This window comes from Rhagoletis pomonella, unplaced genomic scaffold, assembly GCF_013731165.1.
Source record: "Rhagoletis pomonella isolate Grant_MI unplaced genomic scaffold, Rhpom_1.0 Rhpom_scaffold_01255, whole genome shotgun sequence".
NCBI classification, from domain to species: domain Eukaryota; kingdom Metazoa; phylum Arthropoda; class Insecta; order Diptera; family Tephritidae; genus Rhagoletis; species Rhagoletis pomonella.
Window position 1 is genome coordinate 22,869 of NW_023459809.1, and position 25,478 is coordinate 48,346.

The 25,478-nt window shown below is 36.4% G+C and overlaps 1 protein-coding gene across 1 annotated transcript; it reads right to left on the bottom strand.

The window, feature by feature from the left end:
* Positions 1-1,417: 1,417 nt before the first annotated feature.
* On the bottom strand, positions 1,418-22,032 carry LOC118752141 (insulin receptor-like). Its single transcript, XM_036486996.1, has 11 exons — positions 20,819-22,032; positions 20,432-20,734; positions 16,697-16,946; positions 16,608-16,636; positions 14,124-14,239; positions 13,829-14,037; positions 13,572-13,758; positions 8,298-8,514; positions 8,136-8,223; positions 7,896-8,058; positions 1,418-2,183 (listed from the first exon to the last, which is right to left on the bottom strand). The coding sequence occupies exons 1-11, from the start codon at positions 21,443-21,445 to the stop codon at positions 1,556-1,558; spliced, it is 2,817 nt and encodes a 938-aa protein (XP_036342889.1). The 5' UTR covers positions 21,446-22,032; the 3' UTR covers positions 1,418-1,555.
* Positions 22,033-25,478: the final 3,446 nt, after the last annotated feature.

Below are 25,478 nucleotides of genomic sequence, written 5' to 3' on the forward strand. Positions count from 1 at the left end.
GTTCAACTTTTACATTTCTAAGCTCCCTCAACCACCAGAGGTAGTCTCGATTGTCTCTTATGCTGACGTTTGCTCGATAATGGTTATTTCACCGAGCTTTCTCGCTTCGTCACTGCACGGAGCCTAACACTCTCCCCTACAAAATCCTCAGCAACGCTTTTCACCACTTCGACGAAAGAGGTCAGACTGCAACTGGGTATTCTCGTCGATGACGAGCCAATTCCGACGTTGAATAACCCGAAGATCCTCAGAGTAACCTTCAAAAGTCTGCTCTCTTTCTCGGCGCATACAACCGCAATTGTCAATAAAGTACAAAGCCGCAACAAGGTCCTCAAGTCGCTTGCCGGCAGCACGTGGGGCAAAGACAAAGAAACGTTGCTGGCAACGTACAAGGCAATTGGCCGCCCGGTTCTGAACTATGCAACGCCTGTGTCGCTATCGGGGACTAGTAGGACGCAGTAGATGAAACTGCAGACTTGCTAAAACACGGCACTCAGACAGCGACAGGATGCCTTCTGATGTTGCCGAAACACCACCAGCGCAACGAGGCCAATATGCTCCCGATTAAGGAGCATAACACAATGCTCTGCAAGCAATTCCTAGTAGGGTGTCACCCGGGTGTTAGGTACCCGAACAGACATCTGCTTGCGGAAGAACCATCGCGACGGCACGTTAGAAGGCCGTCTGCCTCGGGAGACTCGAACCCCATAGCCCAACCTCGATCGGGCTACTGCAGCAGGTTGAACTCATACTTGAGCAGAATAAATGCTGATGTGCCAAATGAATTCCCCGCATTCGGAGAAAAGCCCCATGACTCGCAGCATCTCTTCACATGCCCACTAAACCCCACCCTGCTAACGCCTCTGGCCTTATGGACAGACCCCATCGAGGCTGCACGCTTCCTGGGTCTACCGCTAATAGAGCTTGACGACAACGATACAACATCCACCGGAAACATGTGTTGGCATTAGCTGAGGGAAAAGACGACATTTCCGAGTACTTAAAAATTTAACTTCAAACGACGTACTGCGCAATAAAATTGATTTTAAAGAACAAAAAAAACTCAATCTGGATATAGTGAACAATCTGCATTTTATGAACTGGTCTTGCATTAATTAGTTCACTCGACCCAGATAGCACTGTATTTAAAGATTTCTGATTCGTGTAGTGCATTCTTTTAGCTATTAGATAAACATAAACCGAATCAGGTATGCTACTAGCCTATTTTTGAATGACTTCGCGTCGGATCTTCGTTCCAGATCACAGTGCCAACGGCTCGTAAGCTTGTAGTGCAGTTCTAACTTTCGTTTTTGTAATTGTAAATTGAATGTTAGGCCATCTCGTTCCCACTTGTGCTGCATTATCGACATGCCGACGGAAATTGCATTTGACATAAATTAAAGGAAACCAATGCACGCATTTCCATAAATGACTTCGAAGGTCGTTTAATTAAAAAATATATTTAGAATTGCAATCAAAACAAAGTGTGATTAATACAATTTTAAAACTAACAGTGCATGTGTTTAGTGCACTCAGTGCACTCAGTTCACTTAGATCATTCCAACGCTTTCAAATCTTCTATGAATTCCTCCATACTCTTGCTGACCGTTTCCGCAAAAATACTTGTCTCAACGCCGCAGCCATTTTTCAAATTCGCTACACATGCACGAACGGTAATGCGATAGGTTTGATCTGGTTCCAGTCCTTCTAGCTTGTAGGAGTGTACATGACCTGGCACCGCTATGCCATCGAAAATTTCCTGCGCTCGACAATCGTTTTGTAGCTGATATTCCGCAGAGGCGCCGACTAGTTGGCATACAGGTCGCTGTTTTACTATAGGGAAATCATCCGGTCCAGTATCCTGCGTCTTGAGCGCAATTTCTTCCTGTTGTTCACGGAATTTATTGAAATTGCGTATTGCTTCCATGAAATTTGGATCGCCTTCCAAATCGTGGTCATCTTTGTTGGTTTTATCTTCAAGGTTATTGTTGTTCTTTTTTTCAGCTAATTTGCGCGTATTATCTGGTACTTTGCGTTTGGGCCGTATAAGTTTAGATGTGTTATCGAGAAAGGCGCTAATGGTATTGGGGGTAGTGGAAAGTTTGCCGTCAACACAATTGGTACCATTGTTGCAAGCAATTGCTTTCGCTTCGCGGCGCACATGCCTGTTATCCACCTTGCGCCTGAAATAGGAAAAGAGTTATGGTCGTCTGATGACTATTAAAAATAGCTCTGATCCAAGGCACATTAAACAGGTAGTATCAGTAGAGCAAAAACAACATTTGCGTGTATTTTGTTGTTGCTTCTGGTATCGAAAGTGTCAAAAATTGTTCTGAATTTTTTCTTCTAAATCAAAGCGTGCCATGTGAAATACAAAAAATTATAAAAAATAAAAAATTGAAATTGGAAAAAATAAAAATTGATGCAACTTTCTTTCCTAGTAAATTTGTTTGCTTCTCGAAGCATTGATCCATCCTTTGCAAGGCCCAGTAATCAGCGGTCGTGCTGCTGAGTTGGGCGAACGTTCCAAAAGCTGCTATTCAATCGCTTGTTTTATATGGAAAAAGGTTTCACATGCAAATGGATTTTAACAATTCAGAATTTTTGTGAGAAAAAATTTAAAATATTTGACATTTTCGAGACCAAATAATTTGAAAATAAATCAAATCAGCTGCGCTACTGATACTACCTGTTCAATGTACCTTGCTCTGATTCAATACTTTTCGGGAAAAATCCTGTAGAACTGTCAAACAGCAAAATTACCCTCTGAAGTGAGAGTAAAAAGTGAGTAACAACAAAAAGTACGGCAACAAAAAATCCATTTTTCCTGTAAACACGTCAACCAGTGCTTGACACTTTTCATGATTTTACCAGAAGAAAAAGTTCGGGTAAAATCTTGCAATTTCATTCTCTAAACAACTCTCCAAAAGTCGCTCTTATTTACAGGATTTTGGAGGAGTTCAGAGTACGGGAAAATTTTCCCTGCAACTTCCTGCAAGTTCGTGTAAAATCCTGTAAGTTCATGGAGTACTGAATCAGAGCTAATATGTATGTAATAACAAGTAATTTTTAAGCAAAAAAACCGACTCAAATTATATAAAAATTTAAGAATACCGTTAATTTCTTTATGATCCAATGATCAGATCTAAACCGAATTAGTATGGGACCACCAGTGGGCTAAGACCCCTTTCCTTTAAAAGAAGAATTATAGAGATCGATTACGTGGACCAAATTTATTCGGTAACATCTGTACATACAATAAGAAAAAAAATATTCCGATGAATTGATAACCTCCTCCTTTTTCTTTGAAGTCGGTTGAACAGTAAGTTTATATTTTATAAAAAAATTAGGAAAATGTAATACGTCGTTCCTTTTGGTCACCAAGCGCTTATGCCCTTTTTACTGCAGATTATTCCGACTTTGCCTTCGAATGGCACATTTCCGGTTAACTTTTTTTCAAACGCACAACTTTGTACATACATTAAATTTATTAATCAAGTTATTAAGTTCTCTTTTTTATTGTCTTCGCAACGGCATTTAGGAATATATCTTTAAATTAAATGCCGAGAAGAAAAATTCCCTTACAAAATATGTATCTGCCTTACAAAACGAAAATCCTAGAGGAAAAGAATCAACCAAAGATTCTGCCATACTAATTTTAAGGATCATACCTCTAAAAGGAAGGAGGAGGACCAACACAAGCTTGAAAGAGATATTAGACCTTCTTCTTCGCACATATCTTCCAGGTGGTGACTTAAATCAGTCCTCAGCAGCACCATCCATAAATCTCGGTAACCAAACTATTAGGCGGGAGAGGATCGTATGGACACAGACGCTCCAGCTCTGAATGTATTCGACTCGGAACCCACTTGGCTTCACTTGGCATTCCTAATTGGAATGAGTTGCCACAGAAGAGAAACGGCCAAATTGGCCGCTTAGGCGATAACAGCACCAAATAAGATAAGACGATTGTATGACTAATCAATAACTTCTTTCCGTATAAGTTCCCGTCCGGAATGTTTCTCGCAATGTTACAGGAAACCCAATTGCTGGAGATTCCATGGCTGGAGAGTATATTGAAGGCATGTCTAATGTTCGACCATGTTTCAACTACTTGAAAAAATGATAAAGTAGCGTTCATCCTAGACGAAGCCAGGAGAGACACTAGATAAGCAAATCGACACATGATGATAGAGAGAAGCAGCAACAACGTCACCGTTATGCGGTTAACACGAGAATCCCATAAGATAGGCCGCCAGCCACAGTGCCGCCTAGGTGGGCAAAAATCGAAAAGTTCGTTATCTGCAATGTGAACTTTTTTGGTATTTTTGTAAAGACAATTTATCCGATAAAAGAAATTAAACAGACATTTTCCTAAAGAATTAATTATATGCCGCCAGGAAGCCACTAAAGTCGACAAATTTTTTATTAAAAGTTTTAATAAGAGCACGTTGACGTTCCTTGTTTCCATATAGATAGTAGAGAATTACAGGAATTAAAATTTTGGAATAAAATTGAATACGGGGTGACAATTTTTTTAACCAAAATTTCGAAAAATACTAAATTTTAATTGAATGAATAAAAAATATATGTAAAAATAGGTCATTTTTTATTATTTTATTAAATAGTACGGGCTTTTAGCTTTCAAAGGAAGAAATAAAAACCTGCTAATTTTTGCACTTTCTGGAGTAATGCGTTTTACGCTAATGCATAAAATTATTTTTTAATTTTTTGTCGGTGCCTTGGGGTCAGCACGATTCGTTCCAATTTCAAAAAGGAATGAATGAATTAAAAAGCATGACCTGTGGACAATAGGACGTAATTTTTTTTAAAGAGTTGCCACCTTTAAAAAATTAGATTGTTAAAAAATTAGATTCAAATTTTTTTTATACGTAAATGAATTATTAAGAGATGGGTATCAATCGAAATGTGTATAACTACATGCAGCGAGTTGCCACCTGTATAAAAAATCAAATTCCACTAGAATTAAAGGAGTTAGGTAATTGAAATAGATAGGTATCACCACAAGGGAGTCAGACGAAAGAGATTTAAGAAGGTTTTAGCTTAAAAATATTACGAATAGGGTTGCCACCTGTTTGTAAAGTCCGAATTTAGTTTAACTAAAATAATAACTACACCAAACCAAAGGTTTACGACATCGTATTTGTTATTTTATAACAAATACATACATTGTCAATCAGTGATTTGTTCTGATTACTTTCCTTTTAAATTACTGGACTCTTAAATTAACCCAGGAATGTTTTTACTCTTCACCTATTTCTTGATAGATATGTGCAATTTTTTCTTGTGTCCGATATCCATATTGATATATGTACTTATTTCACTTACCTTATTCCCTTAATTAAACTGAATTTGATTTTTTAAACATGTGGCAACATTTCTACGTATCGTTTAGAAGTAAAGCATTTTCAAAACCGTTTCAATTGATACCCATATTGTACTATATAATTCATTTGACTTATTAAATAATTTTAATACAATTTGTAACAGGTGGCAACCCTTTTCAAAAATAAAAAACTTTAACTTCAAGCTGCAATTACAGTGAAAGTAAGAAAGTTATCCAAAGGTAAATTGCATTTTTGAATTTAGCGTCCTCAACTTTATTAAGAAGCGAACTTTCATTTAAATCCGTCCATAATTCTATTTTTGCCCATATTCTATATGAAAGGGAAGCACTGTGGGCCGTGCCAATTGACACGGACTACGGTTTTACATCGGTAAAGGTGCCAAAAAATATCGTATTTTTTTAAATTATGTTAGTAAATTTTGTATGGAACTGTATTTGACAGAAAATTAACAGAATATGCAAAACAGGATTTTAATGGCGATGGATGTGAAGACTTAATCATAACATTAATCGCAAAATTATCTAATCGACCGTCACTATTGGTCATACCGAGTTTGCTGGTAAATTGTATTTGAAAACATTGGACGAGAAAGGTACCTACTAGTTTTTTTTCTATTACTAGCCATAGATTGTTTTCATTAGCGAAATAACCCAAAAAAGGAGGAGGTTATCAGTTCGTCGGAATATTTTTATTTTCTTATTAATTTTTTTATTTTTTTTTATGTATGTTACTGCATAACTTTGGACCACGTCAATCGATCAGCGGATCATGATATATATATATATATAAAAATACAGTGCTGGAAAAAATTATAGAAACATACAGCTTTCATATATTTTTTATTGTTTGAAGAACTCTTTCATTTTTAACACATTCCGATTTCGTACATTTCGTTTACGTTAAATAAAATCTAGTGTTCTTTTGCAATGGCAATAAGCCATAATAAATTGTGGCCCCTTTTTTAATTTTGGCCTGGAAGATATAATAGAAACAAAGTATTATTTCTAAATAAACTAAGCTTTGAACCAAAAATTCTTAAAAAAATATTATTGTTTTAGTTGCTTATTGAATCGCCGCATTGCCTGATTACCTCTTCGCATATTCGGTGCACCGAATTGACGAAGTTTGCACAAACACTTTTCGGAATGGAATACCACGATTTTTGAATGTGGTGCCCAAATTCGTCTTTATTGCGGGCTTCAAAAGGCCCGATTCTCTTCTCTAAGTCTGCCCAAAGGTGCTAAATAGGGTTGAGGTCTGGCTATTGTGGCGGCCACTCCATAGCCTGCACTGTTTTCTTCTTTAACCACTACTTTACCAGTTTTGATGCATGTTTAGGATCATTATCCTGCAGTAAATCCCACCGCAATAGCATTTCCTCTTTAGCATAGGAAAGCCTTATCGTCTGTAATATGTTTACATAGTCAAGCGCGCACATTTTGTTCTTAATCCAAAGTATTGGACCAACTCCTTCCTTCGGGAAGCAGCCCTATACCATAATGGAACTCCCGCTGTGCTTAACCGTTTTTTCGTGTCTTGTGGATCAAAGGCTGTGTTCGTAGGACGTTTTACTATTCACTATTTTCCATCTGATCCAAACATATTACTCTTTGTCTTATCAGACTGCAGCACTTTTTCACCATTTTGACGAAAAAGATGTTTTCTGGCAAAACCAAGTGTGCTGTTTTTGTTTTTAAGGCTCAGCAACGGCACCTTTCTAGAGATTCTGGCAGAAAGTTTGGCTTCTGCCAATCTGTACGTCATGGCTCGGCTTGTGACATCGACATTCAATTCTGTTTTCAGCTTTCTTGAGGACAGAAAAGGGCTAACTTTGTAATGCCGAATTAAACGCCTTTGATCGCTAGCAGTCAGTTTTCGCTTTGCACGTCGTGTTTCTGGTTTTTTACGCTATGAAGGGCAGGGAACACCTTCGTTTTGGAACAGCCCACCATATCTACTATCTTAGTCATCGAATTTCCTTGTTTTCTTAAACTTATTATTAAGTTCTTCTCCCCTTCCGTGCAGTGTTTAGCTCGGCCCATTTTATTCATTTTAATGTTTCAATAACCTATAGTATAACTCTACTTTAGTTAACATTCTTTAAAAACGCAATTAGAAGTGCCAAAAATAATTAATTTACCTTTTGTAAAGCACCAATATTAACAAACACGTTTTGTTTCTATTATTTTTTCCAAGCGCAACTATTCAATTGTGTACTCTCTCGCACATAAAGTGGAAAGGAGACAAACAAGCGGAATATAATGTTTTGCAAAAGAACAACCTTTAACTGATATTTGTACAGGGTGCGCCATTCCAAAAAATATATGATATAATTGATTTAATATTTTTCCATAAGCTGTTTCTATTATTTTTTCCAACACTGTATATATACATATTTATATATATATATTTTTTTTTATATGAGAGTTAAAGTCGGTTTTTTTTCGCTAAAATTACTTGTTGTCATATAGCGTTGAGTGGAAATATACTATATGTTAAATAAAATAAAATTATGTTTCTACTTACGATACAAAAATTAAATTCGGCAAAGTTTCTTCATAAATTATTTGATCTTTGTTATAATAATTTTCATCCTTGGGTAGTGGACCACTGTATTCAGGGTTTATAACAACACACTCGCATGATGATGAGTATCTCAAAAATTCTGGATGATTTCCTAGAGTAACATCTATGTAACAATTGCAAAGGAAGAAAACAAAAATGTAAGAACCAGCAGCGATTTAATGCGCTGAAATAATAACTTACTATGTTTACCAATGATCACTTTTTCGTGATAGATTAAATACATCTCAATTTCGCCATTGGGCATGTGCGGTGGCCACCAGTGGAGAACCTTAGTAAATACATATGTACATACATGGAGATTTAATAAATATATTAATAATATGGTGGCAAATTTCGACATACTATTTTATCGATGGCGATTGCAGTGTAATAGACTCTCCTCACCGGTCCCGGTTTACTCGGTAGCGTACGAAAGTATTGAATTTTTGAATAGGCATCTACTTGTATGTGATAGTCAGTCATTGTTAAGGTTTTCGCAAAGTAGGCGTATTGTGTATAAGGCTTCAGATTTGAAATTATATAGCGCACATTTTTGGTGGGATTTATATCCATGCGCCAACTGTAAAAGAGTGTAACTATATATTTTAGGTTTCAAAATTCCATATATGTATGTATACATATATATGCATGTATTTATGTACATACAGTGACTCAAACAAATGTCCACGTGCTGATTAATTTTATTTTGTTTAATATATTTTTTCTATAAAAATACCATCCACGCTTTGCCCGAAAATATATAAATCACAAATTAAAACTGTATACAAAATTTAGGAAAATTCATAAAATTTTCATCAAAATTCCAATTTTTTAATCCGAATCTTTAGAACATTTTTGCGTATGCATGCAATTTTGGTCTAATGAAGTGCAAGTTTCAAACGGCTAAAAAATCATGTTCACTTTTGAGATTTTTTTTCGAGACTACTTGTCGCTAACGGTCTGCAGTGTTTTATGTCACAAAAAATTTATGTTTATAATTCGAGCTTTTATTTTTTGTCGCACAACAATTAAAATTAAAATTAAAATTGTGTTATAGTCATTGACTCTGTTTTTCTTTTCCTGTGCTTATCATTTTCTAATATTTGCTACATTATGCCCTGTTTTTGTGGCCATAGAGTTGAGCGCGCCCAAACTTCAGTGCAATGTGATCAGTGCAGAGAAATTTTCCATTTGAGTTGTGTTGTTGGTAGCCTGCCTGCCGACTTAAATAACCTAAATAATGCTGACAATATCTACATTTGTGGTTTGTGTGCTGCTGATCAACAAGACGAGTCTATGACTTCGAATAATTCTTCGTTACAACAACAACAAACCACTCAAGTGCAAGTGCCTAATTCCCACACTGCTAATGACAATTTTGCTGAGTTGAAATTACTTAACTCTAATCTTCTCTCTGCTTTGAATGTTTTGCATGAAGATAATGAGTGCTTACGACAAAAAACCGATTCCCTTCAAGCTGAGGTTCGTGACGTGCAGTGTAAGCTCAATGACAACAATTCCATTCTGTCTCATTTGCTCACACAATTTGAGAAACTGTGCAGTGTAAACAAATACAACTTCTCTTCATCTATGCACCCAGCCTCTTCTTGCATGTCAACGGGCGCTAATGGCTCTGCCGACGGCGCCGCTAAAGAGGCCGGGAGACTTTACAATCAGATTGAGACTGCATCCGCTACTCTTCTACCCTCTTCTAATTATGATGCTGCTGCTAGCACTTCAACTGATACTGGCTCTGTCAACGTCGATGCTAATGCTGTTATTATACCAGCTGATACAGCTACTCATCTACCGGCAATAATGCTGCCCAACGATGCTGCTGCTAACATTTCAACTGCGACGCCAATTCCTAACGCCCCTGCCTCTCAATTTTCTTCGCCTACTTCGGTTATTGTTGACAACCCTCCTGCAGTTGTTGGTAACCAAAACGAATGGAAAAGAGTGCAAAATAAAAAAAAGAACAAACGAAGAAATAATAATAAAAACCAATTCAACCGAGAACGCGCTCCCAACAATGATAATGCTGAAGCAGGTACTAGCTCAAATCCGGATAGTGCTGAAAGCAACAATAATGCTGCAATTGCAAATACCAACATTAGACCCACCCCAAATAATGGTAAACAACTTAATTTGCCTTTACTAGCGCAACCTTTAGTTGTTGGGTCGGCAATTCATGGTGATTTAAGTGCTGTTACGAAAAGGAAGTGGTTGCATATCTCGCCTTTCTCTGCTTCGGTTACATCCGAAAAATTAACATCGCACATTTCTCAACATACCGGGATAGACGAAAACTCTATCGTCTGTATTCCATTGGTAAAGGCTGGCGTGGATCCCAAATCTCTGCGTTATATTAACTTTAAGCTGGGCGTTGAAGCCAGCTCACTTCAAAAGCTATTGGTGCCAGAGCTATGGCCTACAAATATAGCTGTGAGGCCATTTAAATTTGGGTCAAAAAACGACGAGGTCCAACCGATGTCCAACGGCAATCGGTTGGGCCCGGTGGAACAATCAGTGGCCTAAAAATTTACATGCAAAACATGGCTGGTGTTAGAACAAAATCCCAGCTCTTGCGGCTATTCAGTTCACATCAGGATTATGATGTCTTCGTTATCATTGAGACGTGGTTAAATGAGAACTTTAATAGCGAGGAGTTCTTCGACCCCAAGCTTTATAATGTCTTCCGCAAGGATAGAAATGCCAACCTCACTGGATGTGCTAGAGGAGGTGGAGTTCTCATCGCAGTGCCCTGCAAACATCACGCTTCTGAGGTTGCACTTAATAATAATGATGCGCTGCTTGATCAACTTTGTGTTCTTATCCGAGGCACCTCAGACTCAATTTTTCTTTGTGCTTCGTATATTCCGCCCAACAGTAGCCATGACCTATATACAGCGCATGTCGACAACATCGTTGCATTGGCTCTGAACAAATTAGGAGGCGACCATCTTTGCGTGCTAGGCGATTTCAACCTTCCTAACATAAATTGGTCTCGGAATACTTCCAGTTCTTCATTAATAGCGAGTGATGTTACTAGCCTGAATGAAATATATTTAATAGATAGCTTTTTAAGCATTGATTTAGGGCAAATTACCCAAATCTACTTGGTCGCACCTTAGATTTAGTATTTTTAAGTAATAATTTAAACTACACATTGCTAAAATGCGATTCACCTGTGACGAAGTCTGACATGCATCATGTTCCGTTAGTCATAACTTTTGAATTTTATAAATTTGCCAAAGTTAGAAACGATACATCATATCTTTCTTTTAATTTTAAGCGTTGCAACTTTTTTGACTTGAACAATCTATTTCTAGAAATTAACTGGGATAGCTTGTTTTACAACTTAGACACTAACAGTTCTTTCGAGAAATTTAGAACAACTGTTGTGGATATTTGTAAACAGTCTATTCCTTTGGTTTCAAAAAAGAAGTACAAAGTTCCCTGGCATAATGCAGCCCTGACGAAAATTCGAAATCTGAGGAATAAGTTTTTCCGCAAGTTTAAAAATAGTAAAAATATGGTGTTCTTCGAAAAGTATAAAGAGTTTGAAAAGAAGTTCGCTTGTCTAGATAAATTTTTGCACAGAAATTACATTTTAAGTTTTGAAGAAAACTTAAAAACAAATCCAAAATCGTTTTGGAATTTTGTTAAGTCAAAAAAGTCTGTGTCGAATATTCCGTCCTCTCTCTTCCTTGGCGACAAAGCTGTTGATTCTCCTGCTGATGCGGCAAATCTGTTCGCTGAGTTTTTCATGGCCAACTTCGCGTCTGACTCTGATAACGGTGAGGACATTCGTTTCAACATACAACCTTCAATTGATTTTGGAAATCTTGAACTTTCTTCCGAAGATATCGTTAGTGGCATCTCTCGACTTAAACAGTCATCAAATACCGATGTTGATGGTCTGTCTGCAATTTTGTTTAAGCAGTGCGAAGCTCTTGTTTATCCTCTCTTATTAATATTTAATAGTTCCCTGTCCTCGGGCACTTTCATTGATCCGTGGAAAGTGGCTTTTGTTACACCTATTTTCAAGAGTGGCAATAAAAATGACATTAGCAATTACAGACCCATTTCAAAACTTTCCGCCACGTCAAAGCTTTTTGAATGCATCATCCAGGAAAAATTAATATTTTTCGTTAAGAATATGGTATGCCCAGAGCAACATGGCTTTCTTCCGGGACGCTCAACTGTGACTAACCTAGCTATTTTTTCTGATGACTGCATCGCAGCTTTTCAGTCTGGATGTCAGGTTGACACAGTATATACGGACTTTTCTAAAGCATTTGATCGGGTTTCCCATGTAGTCCTGGTCAATAAGCTTGCCTGTATGGGTTTCCACTCAGTGTTTCTAAACTGGATTGAATCGTACCTACGTAATCGCAGTTGCAGGGTCATTGTGGACAATGTCAGGTCTTCTCCTTTCGTTGCCTGCTCTGGTGTTCCACAGGGAAGCATCTTAGGTCCACTTTTCTTCTTATTGTTTATTAATGACATTCGCTCCTGTTTTTCTACAGTAAAATTTTTACTATATGCGGATGATTTAAAAATTTATTCACCCATTTACAGTCACCATGACTCTGAACTGATGCAATTAGATTTGGATAATTTAAGTACATGGTGTAATAGCAATCGGTTAACTCTTAATTTAAAAAAATGTTTTCAGATTACTTTTTCAAAACGCGTTAACGTCATTGAAGCCTCATACCATTTATCTAACTCGCCCCTTACAAGGGTTAGTGAAATAAAAGATCTGGGGGTAACTTTTGACTCCAAATTTACTTTCGCAAAACATATTAACCTTTGCATTTCGAAATCGTATGCCATGCTTGCTTTTGTTAGACGTCATAGCTCAGAGTTCACTGACCCTTATACGCTAAAGCTTTTATACACCGCGTTTGTGCGCTCTAAACTTGAGTACGCTTGTTTTATTTGGTCGCCTTATTATCAGTGCCATATTGCAAGAATCGAACGGATTCAGAAAGTATTTTTATATTTTGCTTTGCGCAGCTTACGCTTTTCTGAACCCATTCCGACTTATGAGTCTAGATGCCTATTGATCAACTTAAAGTCACTGCAGAACAGGAGAATAATTTTGTCGCTGTCGTTTATTTTTGACGTTTTTCGTGGTGCTACTGACTGCCCCATGCTCCTGGAGAGGATTTTCATAAATATTCCTGCCAGAGCCCTTAGGAACTCTGAGTTCTTCAACGTTCGTCTGTTCAAAGCTCTTTATGCAATCAATGCTCCTATTACTAGATCCTTGATTGAGTTTAATAGAATTACTAATTATTTGGAAATAGATTTTTCTTGTTCAAAAGAGTGCTTTTTAAATACAATAAACCCTCTTTATAAGTGAGCCATTTATGTATACTAGTAATTTGCCTACTGTTATCACATATTTCTACTTAGCCTGTAAGATTTTCTATTCTGATTGGCTTAATAAATAAATACTAAATACTAAAAATACTATATTCAAAAAAAGTGCAAAAATCCGACACCAAAAAAAAATCTCAAAAATAAACGGTATTTTATATGGATCTTAGGTAATTAGGCGATACTTAAAGCACTTAAAAAATACAAAAAACGTCAAAAAACTCAAGCACACTAATATCTAATTACCTATCATGTCCGCAGCCATGTCGTCCATCGTAGAGAGTGACATTCTTAATGGGCGCTTCCTTATAGTAATACACATAGCCCAGTATAATTTGTATATTATTAACAGTAAATGTATCTATTTTCAGGCGCACTGCTGTAGAATTGAAATCTTCAACTGTAACATTTAAGACGCCCAGAGGACTGCTACCTGAAAATTGTTTCGAAAAAAATAAAAATAATTATACACAAATGCACAAACAACAACTGCAACAGCATACAAATGACCCGTTCTCCATTTGAGTGTGGTGAAACATTTACTGTGGTAATAGGTTTGGCGCTTTTTAAAGACTTCTCAAGTTGACGAATTTTATTCAAACACAGTCGCGGATTGAGGTGAAAATAAATGCTGCCTTTTAATATGGCAACATTTTGATTTGGCGTCCAAATTTCAGATAAATGGTAATTATCGACAGCATAAAGTGCATACCTAAAAGGGAATTGGAAGACGTTTAGTTAAAAAATAAGTTGCGAGTTACCAAACAATATCCACCGAAATAACGAATAGATACTAACAAATCATCTATAAGCTCTTCACCGCGTATGGTGACTAAATTGCGCAAGAAATGCAGCGACAGCAACTGTGGTGAGTTTATGATTTTCAAATAGCCTGTGATTTCGGTGATATTAACCCAGATGTACCTAATGTACTAAATATAGTACAGCAAGAACATGAGCAGCATGCTCACATTTGAATGTGTGCAAAAGCGCGAAGCGTATTCAACTGCTCAGTACGCGTAAGGCAGTCATTCGAGATTGAACTCAAACAAAAGCTACAGTTAAAATTTTGTGTTTGTGTGCTTCAAAGTTAGACAAAAATAGAAAATGCAAAACTACAACATACGGTTTGAAAGGTAAGAGAGTATAGAATATTGTATTTATAAAGAAAATTTTTATTTCATTGGTAAGTGAAAGAAATATAGTGACACTTTCGGAGTGACATGAAAAATTAAGTTATTTTTGTAAAATTTCATGGATTTTGGATAAACAAATGAAGGTGTACTATATTTAGTACATTAGGAAAATATGCATTGTATTTTTTCGTTATGTCACAGGGGGATTTCTCTTCACGAAGTTCTTGCTATATTAGAGGAAGATGATACAAATGAAACTAGAGTTGAAGAAGTGTGTATTTTTCCACCAAATAATGCAACGGGTGATTTGACAGATGAAGACTCTGGGGATGAAGATTATATGCAGATGGATAACCTCCCAGCTTCACAACTACAGGCCCCAGCAGAAGTTGTATTTGAAAGAAAAAATGACGAGAGTACTTCTTCAGAAGACTCGGATGATGACTTACCACTGAGCCTACTACAAAAGCAAGAGAATGTTCGCAAATGCAATGTGAAAAGGCAAAAGAAATACAATTGGGTAAAAGAAGATTTGGCGGTTATTGCAACAGATTTCGAAGATTCTGAAGTTTTAGTGAACACCGAAAATCCGCTGGAACTTTTTTCAAAGTTCTTTGATGATGAAGTGATAGAACTTATTTTGTCTGAGAGTAACAAGTACGCGCAACAAAAAAATGTTAACGCAATCCTTGAAAAGCGTGAGATTTTGGCATTCATTGGAGTTTTGATTCTAAGCGGATATATACAGGTTCCAAGAAGAAAAATGTTCTGGGAACGCGAAAAAGACTGCCACAATGACTTGGTCTCAGAAGCAATTTCGAGGGACAGATTTGATTTGATTTTTTCAAATTTTCACGTGTGCGACAATCAACACTTGAACATCGATGACAAGTTTGCAAAAGTAAGGCCTCTGTTTCGTCTGCTGAATAAAAAATTCATGGAGAACTCACCAGTCGAAGAAATGCATTCCGTTGACGAGGCCATGGTACCGTACTATGGCCGTCATGGCTGTAAACAGTACATCCATGGAAAACCTATTCGTTACGGATATAAGTTGTGGGTCGGTGCCACCCGATTGGGCTATTTGAACTGGTTTGAACCATATCAGGGTGCGTCAACAAACATAAGCAAAGACTACGCTGATTTTGGTGTTGGTGGTGGAGTAGTGCTAGAATATGCACAAGCCTTACGTGCCAAGTGGCCAAACCGGAACTTCCATCTCTTTTTTGATAATTTTTTCAGTTCGATTCCTTTGATCGACAAACTAACTGAATGGAACCTATATTCAACAGGAACAATAAGAGAAAACCGGTTAAAAGACATTTCTCTAACAGATTCGAAGCATATGAAAAAAGATAAGAGGGGAAAGTATGACTATGCAAAAATCTCTGATCAAAATATAATAGCAGTGAAGTGGCATGACAATAATATGGTCTGCCTTATTTCTAATTTTGCTGGACTAGCACCGATCCATGCTGTAAAACGTTATTCACGACAGCAAAAAAAGAATATTCAAGTTGAGCAGCCACACCTCATAAACATGTACAATGCCAACATGGGAGGAGTAGATCGTTCAGATCAGAATATCAGCCTGTATAGAATTTCCATCCGAGGCAAAAAGTGGTATAACTGTTTGCTGGGTCACTGTATTGACATGGCTATACAAAATGCATGGCAGTTGCAGCGCAAACAAGGTGGAAACCTGGATCAGCTGAAATTTAGAAGGGTAATTGCAACAACATTACTGCTTCAAAATCGTAAAAACCCATCTTATCAAAGAGGACACGCAAGTAGCTCACAAGGAACAGTTTTACGATATGACCACCTTGATCATTTCGTTATTCCTCAGGATAAACAAACTCGATGTGGATTTTGCCACGAAAGGACCACGACCAGATGCTCGAAGTGTGACGTTGGAGTGCATGTAAAGTGCTTTATTTCATTTCATACTAAAAATTAATTTTCCTTTATTACAATGCATATCTCCCTAATGTACTATATATAGTACGGCCAAATACTCAAGGTTTATGAATAAAATGTTTTGAACTAAGTAGGCACATTTCTTTTTTATTACATTTGAAGCCCAAATTCAGTTAAATATTGTTGCTTTACTATCTCAATAACTTTTAGGGTTATCTGGGTTAACCAGCGCATTATCCAAGTCGGTGATTTTGGCTGAAATAAGATTTTAGATTTAATTTTTGTTCAATTTTATTAGCGACTAAGCGAACTTACTTTTAACATCGGTCAACTCTATGGTTAATGAACCATTTATGGTAATACAACCCTTTAAGCTTTCGAAATCATCTGCTGTATGTATGCTATATTTTCCAGCGCATAACAATTTACAGTATGTTTGGCCTTTTGCATCGACTTGGCTCAAATGGTTCTTGGGACATGTTTCCAAACAGCCTGAGTCAGGAGGGTGTGGTATCCAACCCATTTGGCGGCACTTGGCGGCGCTGATGCATTCGCGATCTTGGTACTATGGAACCGAGGTGGCAAAGGAATGATAAATAAGTACCAAGGATGGAGATAGAAAATTTTAAATTGTGCTTAATTATAGCGTACATAAATAGGTTAGATTAGAAACTAAACAATGATTTAATTTAATTTTATGAATTTTTTCGGGTCCAGTACAAGACCTTTCATAACCACTGTCCTGAGCCAGTCTGAAATGGTCCAGAAATAGTGCCAAACTGGTCCTGAAATAGGCATGAACTGGACCCAAGATGGCCATGTAGTAGTTTTGAACGATCGAAAAAGCCCTGAACTTATCCCGAAATGATTCAGAAACGTTTCTGAAATGGTCTCAAAATTGCTTAGAACCAGTCTGAAAAGGGTCCCCAAATAGTCGTGAACTGGTCCCGCAAGTATCCAGTATGGGTCCAAAAATTATCTCGAGCTAATCCCGAAAAGGTCCTAAACTAATCGTGATCCAGTGCAGAAATTGTCTTGCAATATCCCTGAAATAGTCCCGATATGTTCATTTGTACACACAATAAACAATTACAGATTTTTTGCTTGGTTAAACACGAAGCAGTTAAAAATTTTCTGCTGGGGGAACGCAAATTTTACCTATACCGAAAGCTAAGCTGTTTACACATCAAAAATTGTTTACATTTACTCCAAAAAATAAAGAGATATGCAAATGCTTTATACAAGGTACATTGAACAGGTAGTATCAGTAGAGCAGCTGATTTGATTTATTTTCAAATTATTTGGTCTCGAAAATGTCAAATATTTTTAATTTTTTCTCACAAAAATTCTGAATTGTTAAAATCCATTTGCATGTGAAACCTTTTTCCATACAAAACAAGCGATTGAATAGCAGCTTTTGGAACGTTCGCCCAACTCGGCAGCACGACCGCGGATTACTGGGCCTTGCAAAGGATGGATCAATGCTTCGAGAAGCAAACAAATTTACTAGGAAAGAAAGTTGCATAAATTTTTATTTTTTCCAATTTCAATTTTTTATTTTTTATAATTTTTTGTATTTCACATGGCACGCTTTGATTTAGAAGAAAAAATTCAGAACAGTTTTTGACACTTTCGATACCAGAAGCAACAACAAAATACACGCAAATGTTGTTTTTGCTCTACTGATACTACCTGTTTAATGTGCCTTGGCTTTATATATATTTATAAGATTTAATTTTCAAGATAAGAGTGAGATCTCTCTGCTAGAGGCCTTTCGATGATCTTTGGAAACTTCGACGTCATACCTCAAGAAATGTGTTGGGCGCCGGCTTCAAAGGGATTTTTTTCCGAATATATCTCTAGAAATGCATGAACCGATGTTGTATGGCCAAGTTGTGCTCACGCAAGAATTCCCTATAAGCATCAAGTTTAGGCTTTCCGGATTTCTGCAAAGCTAGCAGCTCTTAGTTCGAACAGGAATCATGATCGTATTTTTTTTTTTAATTTTATAATTTTTTTTTTGGAACTTATGTATGTATATTTTATTTGTTTGTTTTTTATTTAAAGTTTTCTATTTATTTTTAGATTTTAGAATTTCAACTGTGAAAACGAAAATACTTTTATCGAAAGTGTATCCAAAGTTTAGAAAATGTATTTTAAAAAGAGTTTTTTTTTTTAAATGCAACAATTTTTATTGAGCTTGAGGCGGTTTTTAATGAAAAACTGATTGTGGAAAAGCAATAATAATTTGAAAAAATGCTAGAAGTGATAGCTATTTCGGAAATCACATCAAAAAAGGAAAAAAGCAACGATAATTTACAAGACGAACTTAGCACAGTGCGCAGGCAACTGGCTGAGTCAGTGGGATCGTGGGTTCGAATCCTACTGAAAGAAGTCTGATAAGGAAATGTGGTGATTTCCGAAATAGCTATCACTTCTACCATTTTTGCAAATTGTTGTTGCTTTTCTTACTCAAGCGGTATCACATAATGATACTCGCGAACAACATTAATTTTTCCCCTCCCAGCTCAAGGGTTAAAAAGAATTTTTGTTTATCTTATTTAATTTTTAGAAACTTGTTTTAATGATATTTTCACTAATTTTTTTTCGTTTTAAATTAAATTTTCTTTTAATGTGGAAAAATTTATTTGATTTTCTTATTTTTTATTTATATATGTATTTATTTCCCTCTTTAATTTAGTTTTAAGATTTAATTGTTTTAGAACTTTTTTTGTTAGTTTCAATTAAATTTCATTTATTTTTTCTGCTTTTCTTTAATTATTATTTTTTCTTTTATTATTTAATTTTCTTTTGATTTTTCGGTTACATACTACATAAAATATTTTAAAAAGAAAAATATTTTTTAATTTAATTTAATTTTTAACACCTTTATATCACAGAAATTTTTTGGTTTTCTTTATTTTAATAATGGTTTTTCTGTTTTAATCGAGATTTTTTTGTTTTGGGTTTTTTTTTGTTTTAAAAAGCACAATATTTTTTAAATATAATTTAATTCTTAGAAACCTATTGTGATAATTTTTTATTTTTTTAATTCAATATTTTTTTGTTGATTTAATTTTCCTTTGCAAACTTTCTTTTATTTAAGCTAGTTTTTAGAAACTTGCTTTATTAAGTTTCTCTTTTCTTAATTTAATTTTTTCCTTTTTTAATTAAATTTTTAGTTTTTAATTTTTGTTGTTTTAAAAAGAAAAAGACATATATACATTTATAATTCCAGTTAATTTTTAAAAACTTACTATATTTCAAAATTTTTAACCGACTTCAAAAAAAGGAGGAGGTTATAAAATGATCGGAATATTTTTTTATGTATATTACCGCATAACTTCGGACCACGTCAACCGGAAAGGTGGTGCCTCAGGGGTAGTTTCATACTAATTTGTAATTTGTAATAAGATCATTGGATCATTAGAAAATAACGGTACACGTAAATTTTTATATGCGAATTGAAGTCGGCTGTGTTTTTTGTTTAAAAACTACTTGTTTCCTTTTTAAAAGTAAAGTATATTTTTTACATTTCGTTTAATTTTTAGGAACTTATTTTATTTCTTTTCATTTTAATTATGTTTTTTCTTTTTAAATGGAATTTCTTCCAATTTTTTAATGTTATTTTTTTGATATCATATTATTTTTATTATATTTTTTTGAATACATTTTTTTATTTATTTACTTTCCTTCTAATTATTAGGTTTTATTGTTTAAAAAATAATTTTTTTATTAGAAAAAATATGTAGATATTTTTTATTTAATTTAACCTAAGGCCTCCTCGTTAGCAGATCTTTCAAGTAGACTTTGGAAACACAAAAAGGAGCTTTTAAGATAGTTGCTGGAATTGACAATTGTCTTACGAAAAACTTTTGTTTTAATAAAATAATACTAAGCGAAAAAGCATTAAATTCAGTGTAGCAAACCCGGACTTCAATAGAAAGTTTTGGTAAAAACGGAAAATATTTATGTAAGTATTTTGCGTATGCACAAAAAAAAGGACTGCTCTGGAAAAAAGTGGTAACAACAAGAAATTTTGGGACGCACCTGATAGTAGTTCTGTGGACAAGCGTCCACACATTGTCGCTCCATGTTCAGATTCGCGCACAACACGCAGTTCGTGCCGTCGCAACCGCTCAGACAATTACGATCACAACAGCTACCATTTTCATCGCAGCCACGCATGCCGCAGTCCGACCGACAATTGACAATATTGCTTGTATCAGGCCGTCGTTGTGGCATATTAAACTTCCAGCAATGCTTACGCAACTTCTCCGGAAGATCTTCCTCGACGATAACTTGCCTGGTGCTGCGAGCGCATTGCGTACAGTGATTGTGCAATTTATTATTCTGCAATGAGTGGATGAAAAAAAAAAAATAAAACAAAAACAAATATATAACCCGTTGCTACAGTTCAAATTCAAAAATGCAAACCTTATGCCAAAAATGCTGCTGCGTGCTATTGCCCAGCAGCTGTACCCAGTTCACCGTATCCACATAGCACAAAGATGGATTACTTTCAATGCGTATATTACCCTTTTGTATGCGTAGCAATGACTTCAGGCCCAAATCTTGCAAATCGCGATTTTCATACACTACCAGCGCAAACTCATCGAACAACAATTGACGGCCGCGTATAATTTGTAGATGTGGAAATATTTGCTCCAAACTTCGTAGGCCATGCACACGATGAACCAACAGATAATCGCTAATCTCCGTCACGGTGGAGGCGAATTGCCGCGCGGCAACATCGTTGGGCGTCATTTGCAAGTGCGCCAGCCACACATGCCCCAACACGCGCGTACAATTCTGTAGCAATGCAAAATCCTTCCTTGTGCGCACCTCAATGGAATTGCATGTGCGGGGCGGTGTTGGCGACTCCGGTGGCGTGTTACTCGTACTAGCAAAAGGGCGGGCAGCAGCGTCGGCATACACTTTGTCTGCCATTGCGATGGGTGCATCTCTTTGTACGATTGCCGCCTGCAGGATGAGCGCCCAAAGCAGCAAAACAAAGAGGCTGCGTTGTAGTGTTGCAGGTACTATATCCAGATGTTTTGCCATTGTCCCCGTGGGTGAATGTCTGCCAACTGCAGTTAGTGCATTGCCAGCTGACGCGGTGGCAACTGAGAAAGGCGGCGGCGGCGGCGTCGTCGTTGTTGGATGGTTGGGTTGGTTAGAGAACTTGTTTGCCGTTATTTTTTCTATAGTACTGTACTACAGACATGTGTAGATATGTATGTTCGTTTGGATGTAATTCAATTAAGAGCTTGACCTCGCCGCTGAGTAATGTCAACATAAGATGAAGAGTGCGCTTCACTGTCGTTGTCGTCGTCGTCGTCGTCGTCGCAGTTGTTGTTGTTAAGTGAGTGATAATTACAATGCTATTGGCAGCTTGGATGACATCAATTTAAACAAATTTATTTTATTCACGTTTCACTTTTCTAGGAAGTCTTTCAAAATAGTTAGAACTATCGTGTTATTCCGTAATTAACGCTTAGATTTCGAAGCGCGCGCCAACAAAGTTGAAATTGAACTGTTTGCAATTGATCGTTGAACTGAGGCGAAAAGCTCCCATCGATATTGTTGTTATAGTTTCTCCAACAGATATTCAATTAAGCGCTTCGAATGAAGGAAGTTACTGGAAAGGCGAAGGTGTTCGCATGGTTGAAAGAGAAAAAATATATGAGCGAAGGGAATGCACGCCATTATTATAAAGGTGAGCTCAATCACTTTACTCATCTGCAAAGTATTTTAAAGTAAGGCAAAGAGCATCGAAGTACCGAATGTTATATTTGTTGTTGTGTGATAGAGCGCGCGTTTTTTGTTAACCAATGCTCCTACTTGGCTGCATTATTTTGCAGAATCTTCTGTGATCGAAGTACATATCGTCGGTGATACTGCAAAACGGTCTATGTCTATTAGTAACCTTGACATTTAGATGGTCTCTTACGTGCACCGGAATGCATCTGTAAATCTTTACACCCAAATAAACGAGTGATAAAACTGGCTACCTTTCGCTGAAGAAGATGAATGGTTGCCAGAAGCGATCAGATACAGACAACAGATCAATTAAGCACCAGTGGTAATAAGTGACATAGAACGTTTTGCAATATCACCGACGATATGTACATACATATGTATGTGGCGGTTTTTGGCCACTTGCTTATGCGTGTTGGAACCGGTTCCGGCAATGAGAAAATTGTGCTCCTTAAAATTTGCTTAAAGGAGAAATCCGCTTGTGAGCTACATTTTGAATTAACCCTGGAAATAATGGAAAATGAGTCCGCTTGTTGCCGGTAGGCCAAAGTTGGGTGCTGACTAAATCTTAGGTGGCAATTTGTCTGCTGTTGCAAAAGAAAGTACGACTCAATAACTGCACAAACTTAATTGAGTGCAGTTCAGTTGTGCTAGGTACATATGTATTCAGCAGTTAGTACTTTTTGGACAGTTAACTGAGCAAAAATAAAAAAATCTGATTTTTGCTCAAACTCGAACAAAACTCTAGGTTTGCGCGATTATAATTGAGCCGTATATTCCCTCCTTAATGCAATTGTTTTAAAATTCATTTTAGCATCATGCAAGGGCTAACTTGAGTGATTGGGTGAGTGAAAAAATGAGTAGGTAAGTTTTTTACTTCTGCACGCTGTCGCGGCTCAACAAATTTAGATTAAATTTAGCACACAGTTAGTTAATAAACTCGGCTAATGTGTATGCAGATAATTTTACAAACAGTGTTGCCAGCTATTTAAAAAGTGAAGTCCACTTCAATAAGTAAGTTAAATGAAATATTAAAAACAAAAAATGCCAATAAAAGCCTTATAGAAAAAAAGTTTATCTGAAGAGGGTTGCCATCTGTTTAAAAGTGAAATTCAATTAAACTAATAAGTAATTCGAAATATAAAAATATGCATGCTTAACGGAGAGATTTACAAAACATTTATTTAAAATACATTTATTTCGAAAATAGTTTCGAGTGGGTTGCCATATGTTTAAAAAGCGAAATTAGGTTATAGTAATGTGGGATATGAAATACAGCAATAAGGATGTCAAACGAAAACGGTTGATGAAAGCTTTATGCCAAATATAATTTTAAAGAGGGCTGCCACCGCACAGTGTGAGATTTAATCAATCTGGCATCTCGAAATTCAAAAAGAAAATGTTTTCGTAACTCGCTCATATTTTTTTTTACGTGAGAAGAGACCCCAATTGTTACGAAAACAAACACAAAAGAGAATAAAAAAATGTTATTGGCGTGATAACAGCTATCAAACACGTGCAATTGCATAGCATGCTAGAATTGATTTGCAAGCTTGCATTGATCACAAAAGTTTGAGTGATCAGGTCGAAGTTGTGAGTGGTTTTTTTGGCCTAAAATATTTTTTGTATTGAAGGTTATTACTTAAACTTAAAATTTTTGTTTTATACAATATTTATTTTTGCACTCAAGTATTTTGAAAAAATTGTTTTATAACCACCTGAAAGGTAAGACAAATTTTAAAGTTTTCAAATATTTGATAGACTAGAACTTCCAAGTTCCACGGAGTTCCGTGATGGGAATGCCAGCAGAATCTTTGTTAATGTGCCCAAAACAAATTTAACAAATAAAATCCTGCCCATTTTTTGCCTTTTTTTAGTATGAGTAAAATATCGCGAGAGGAGCTATTTTGGATTTGGTTGAGCAAGGTGAAAAGCGAAAAAACAGAAGCGGTCGAAAAGCACGTTATATCAATTTTTGGACCAGATGTTGACGATACCAAAATTAAAGATCGTATAAAAAAGCTTTGCTTCCAATTTCAATCGCGATGGAGCAAATCTCACCGTGATAAAGCAAGATTTATGCATGACAATGCTATTTGGCTAAGTTCAAAAATTTCTGCTGTTGATTTTGCTCTTGATCACGCACCATCAACTTCAAAACAAATACCTCAACGCGGAAGGCGAGAAAAAGAGTTTGCTGAAAGTGCTTCGAGTACACAAAAACGGAAATGCAAAGAGTTAATATCAAATGTAGCTTCGGAACAATTAACTATGGCTACCGCAATGCATCTGAGATCCTGTGGAAAAAGAGACTCAGCAAACATTGTCAAAGAGTTGTCGGCTTCATCCCCTTCGAAAGGGTACAGCTATAAAAAGAGCAAGGGTAAGCATTACTGAAAAGAAAAGTCTTACACCAGATGAAGCACTGGCCATGATCGTAGACGAAAATTTATCAACTGAGCAATACCGTGGAATACGATTGCATACGATACCATACAGTCCGAAATTGTATCCATGCTATGACCTCGTTAAGCAATCAAAATTATTGTGCTACCCAAGCCTTGTTACTGTTACTGAAACATATGCCGAAATCAATTTGCAATCCTTAATAGACCACACGGTGAAAAGATTAATAGATGCACAATATGAGGTTTTTACGTCGTTCCCTGCCATTCAGCTGAGATGGAGCTGAACAGAACCGTTACAAGCAAAAATTTTCGGATGACAACATGTCAGACGAAAGCATGTTTTCTCTTTCGATGGTGCCTCTTCAACTTAACTCTGGAGCTGAAGGAAGGAAACATATTTTTTGGCAAAATCCAGCTGCGTCTTCGACAAGATATTGTAGACCGATCAAATTTATTTTCACGAAAGAGACGCGTGAGGTCATTAAAGCGGAAGTGGAGCATATTCGGCAGCAAATTTCTGTTTTGAAACCAACTAGCTTTGAGCTTCACGGTTATAGTTTCACGGTTAAAGCCAATTTAATAGAATAATAATAGAAAAATGGTACGTATCAGGCGATGAAAATAAGGAGAGCGTTGCAAGAAGGAAGAAAAAAATACAAGACAGGTTTAGGAACGAAATGGGTCTTCTTGTGGATATGCCGAAACAGAAAACAGGAAACACAAATGATGGCAATACGGCCAGAAGATTTTTCAAAGAAGCAGAAAAGACATCGGATATTGCATAAATGTCGATCTGATCAAGCGGTTTCGAGTAATACTTATTTGCATAAACAGCGGCTATTTTATCAATATAGATGCGTTCCAAAATTTTACGTCAGAAACAAGAGAGCTTTATTTGAGTTTATATCCTTGGTACTATATGCCAGTAA

What these genes read in the sequence shown, in the direction of transcription:
- LOC118752141 (XM_036486996.1), bottom strand. Translation starts at nt 21,445, where the DNA reads ATGGCAAAACATCTGGATATAGTACCTGCAACACTACAACGCAGCCTC. An exon ending in GAAGAGCTTATAGATGATTT is followed by an intron (nt 14,038 to 14,123) that starts GTTAGTATCTAT and finishes ATTCCCTTTTAG; the next exon opens with GTATGCACTTTATGCTGTCG. An exon ending in CCGAATTTAATTTTTGTATC is followed by an intron (nt 2,184 to 7,895) that starts GTAAGTAGAAAC and finishes TTCCTATTTCAG; the next exon opens with GCGCAAGGTGGATAACAGGC.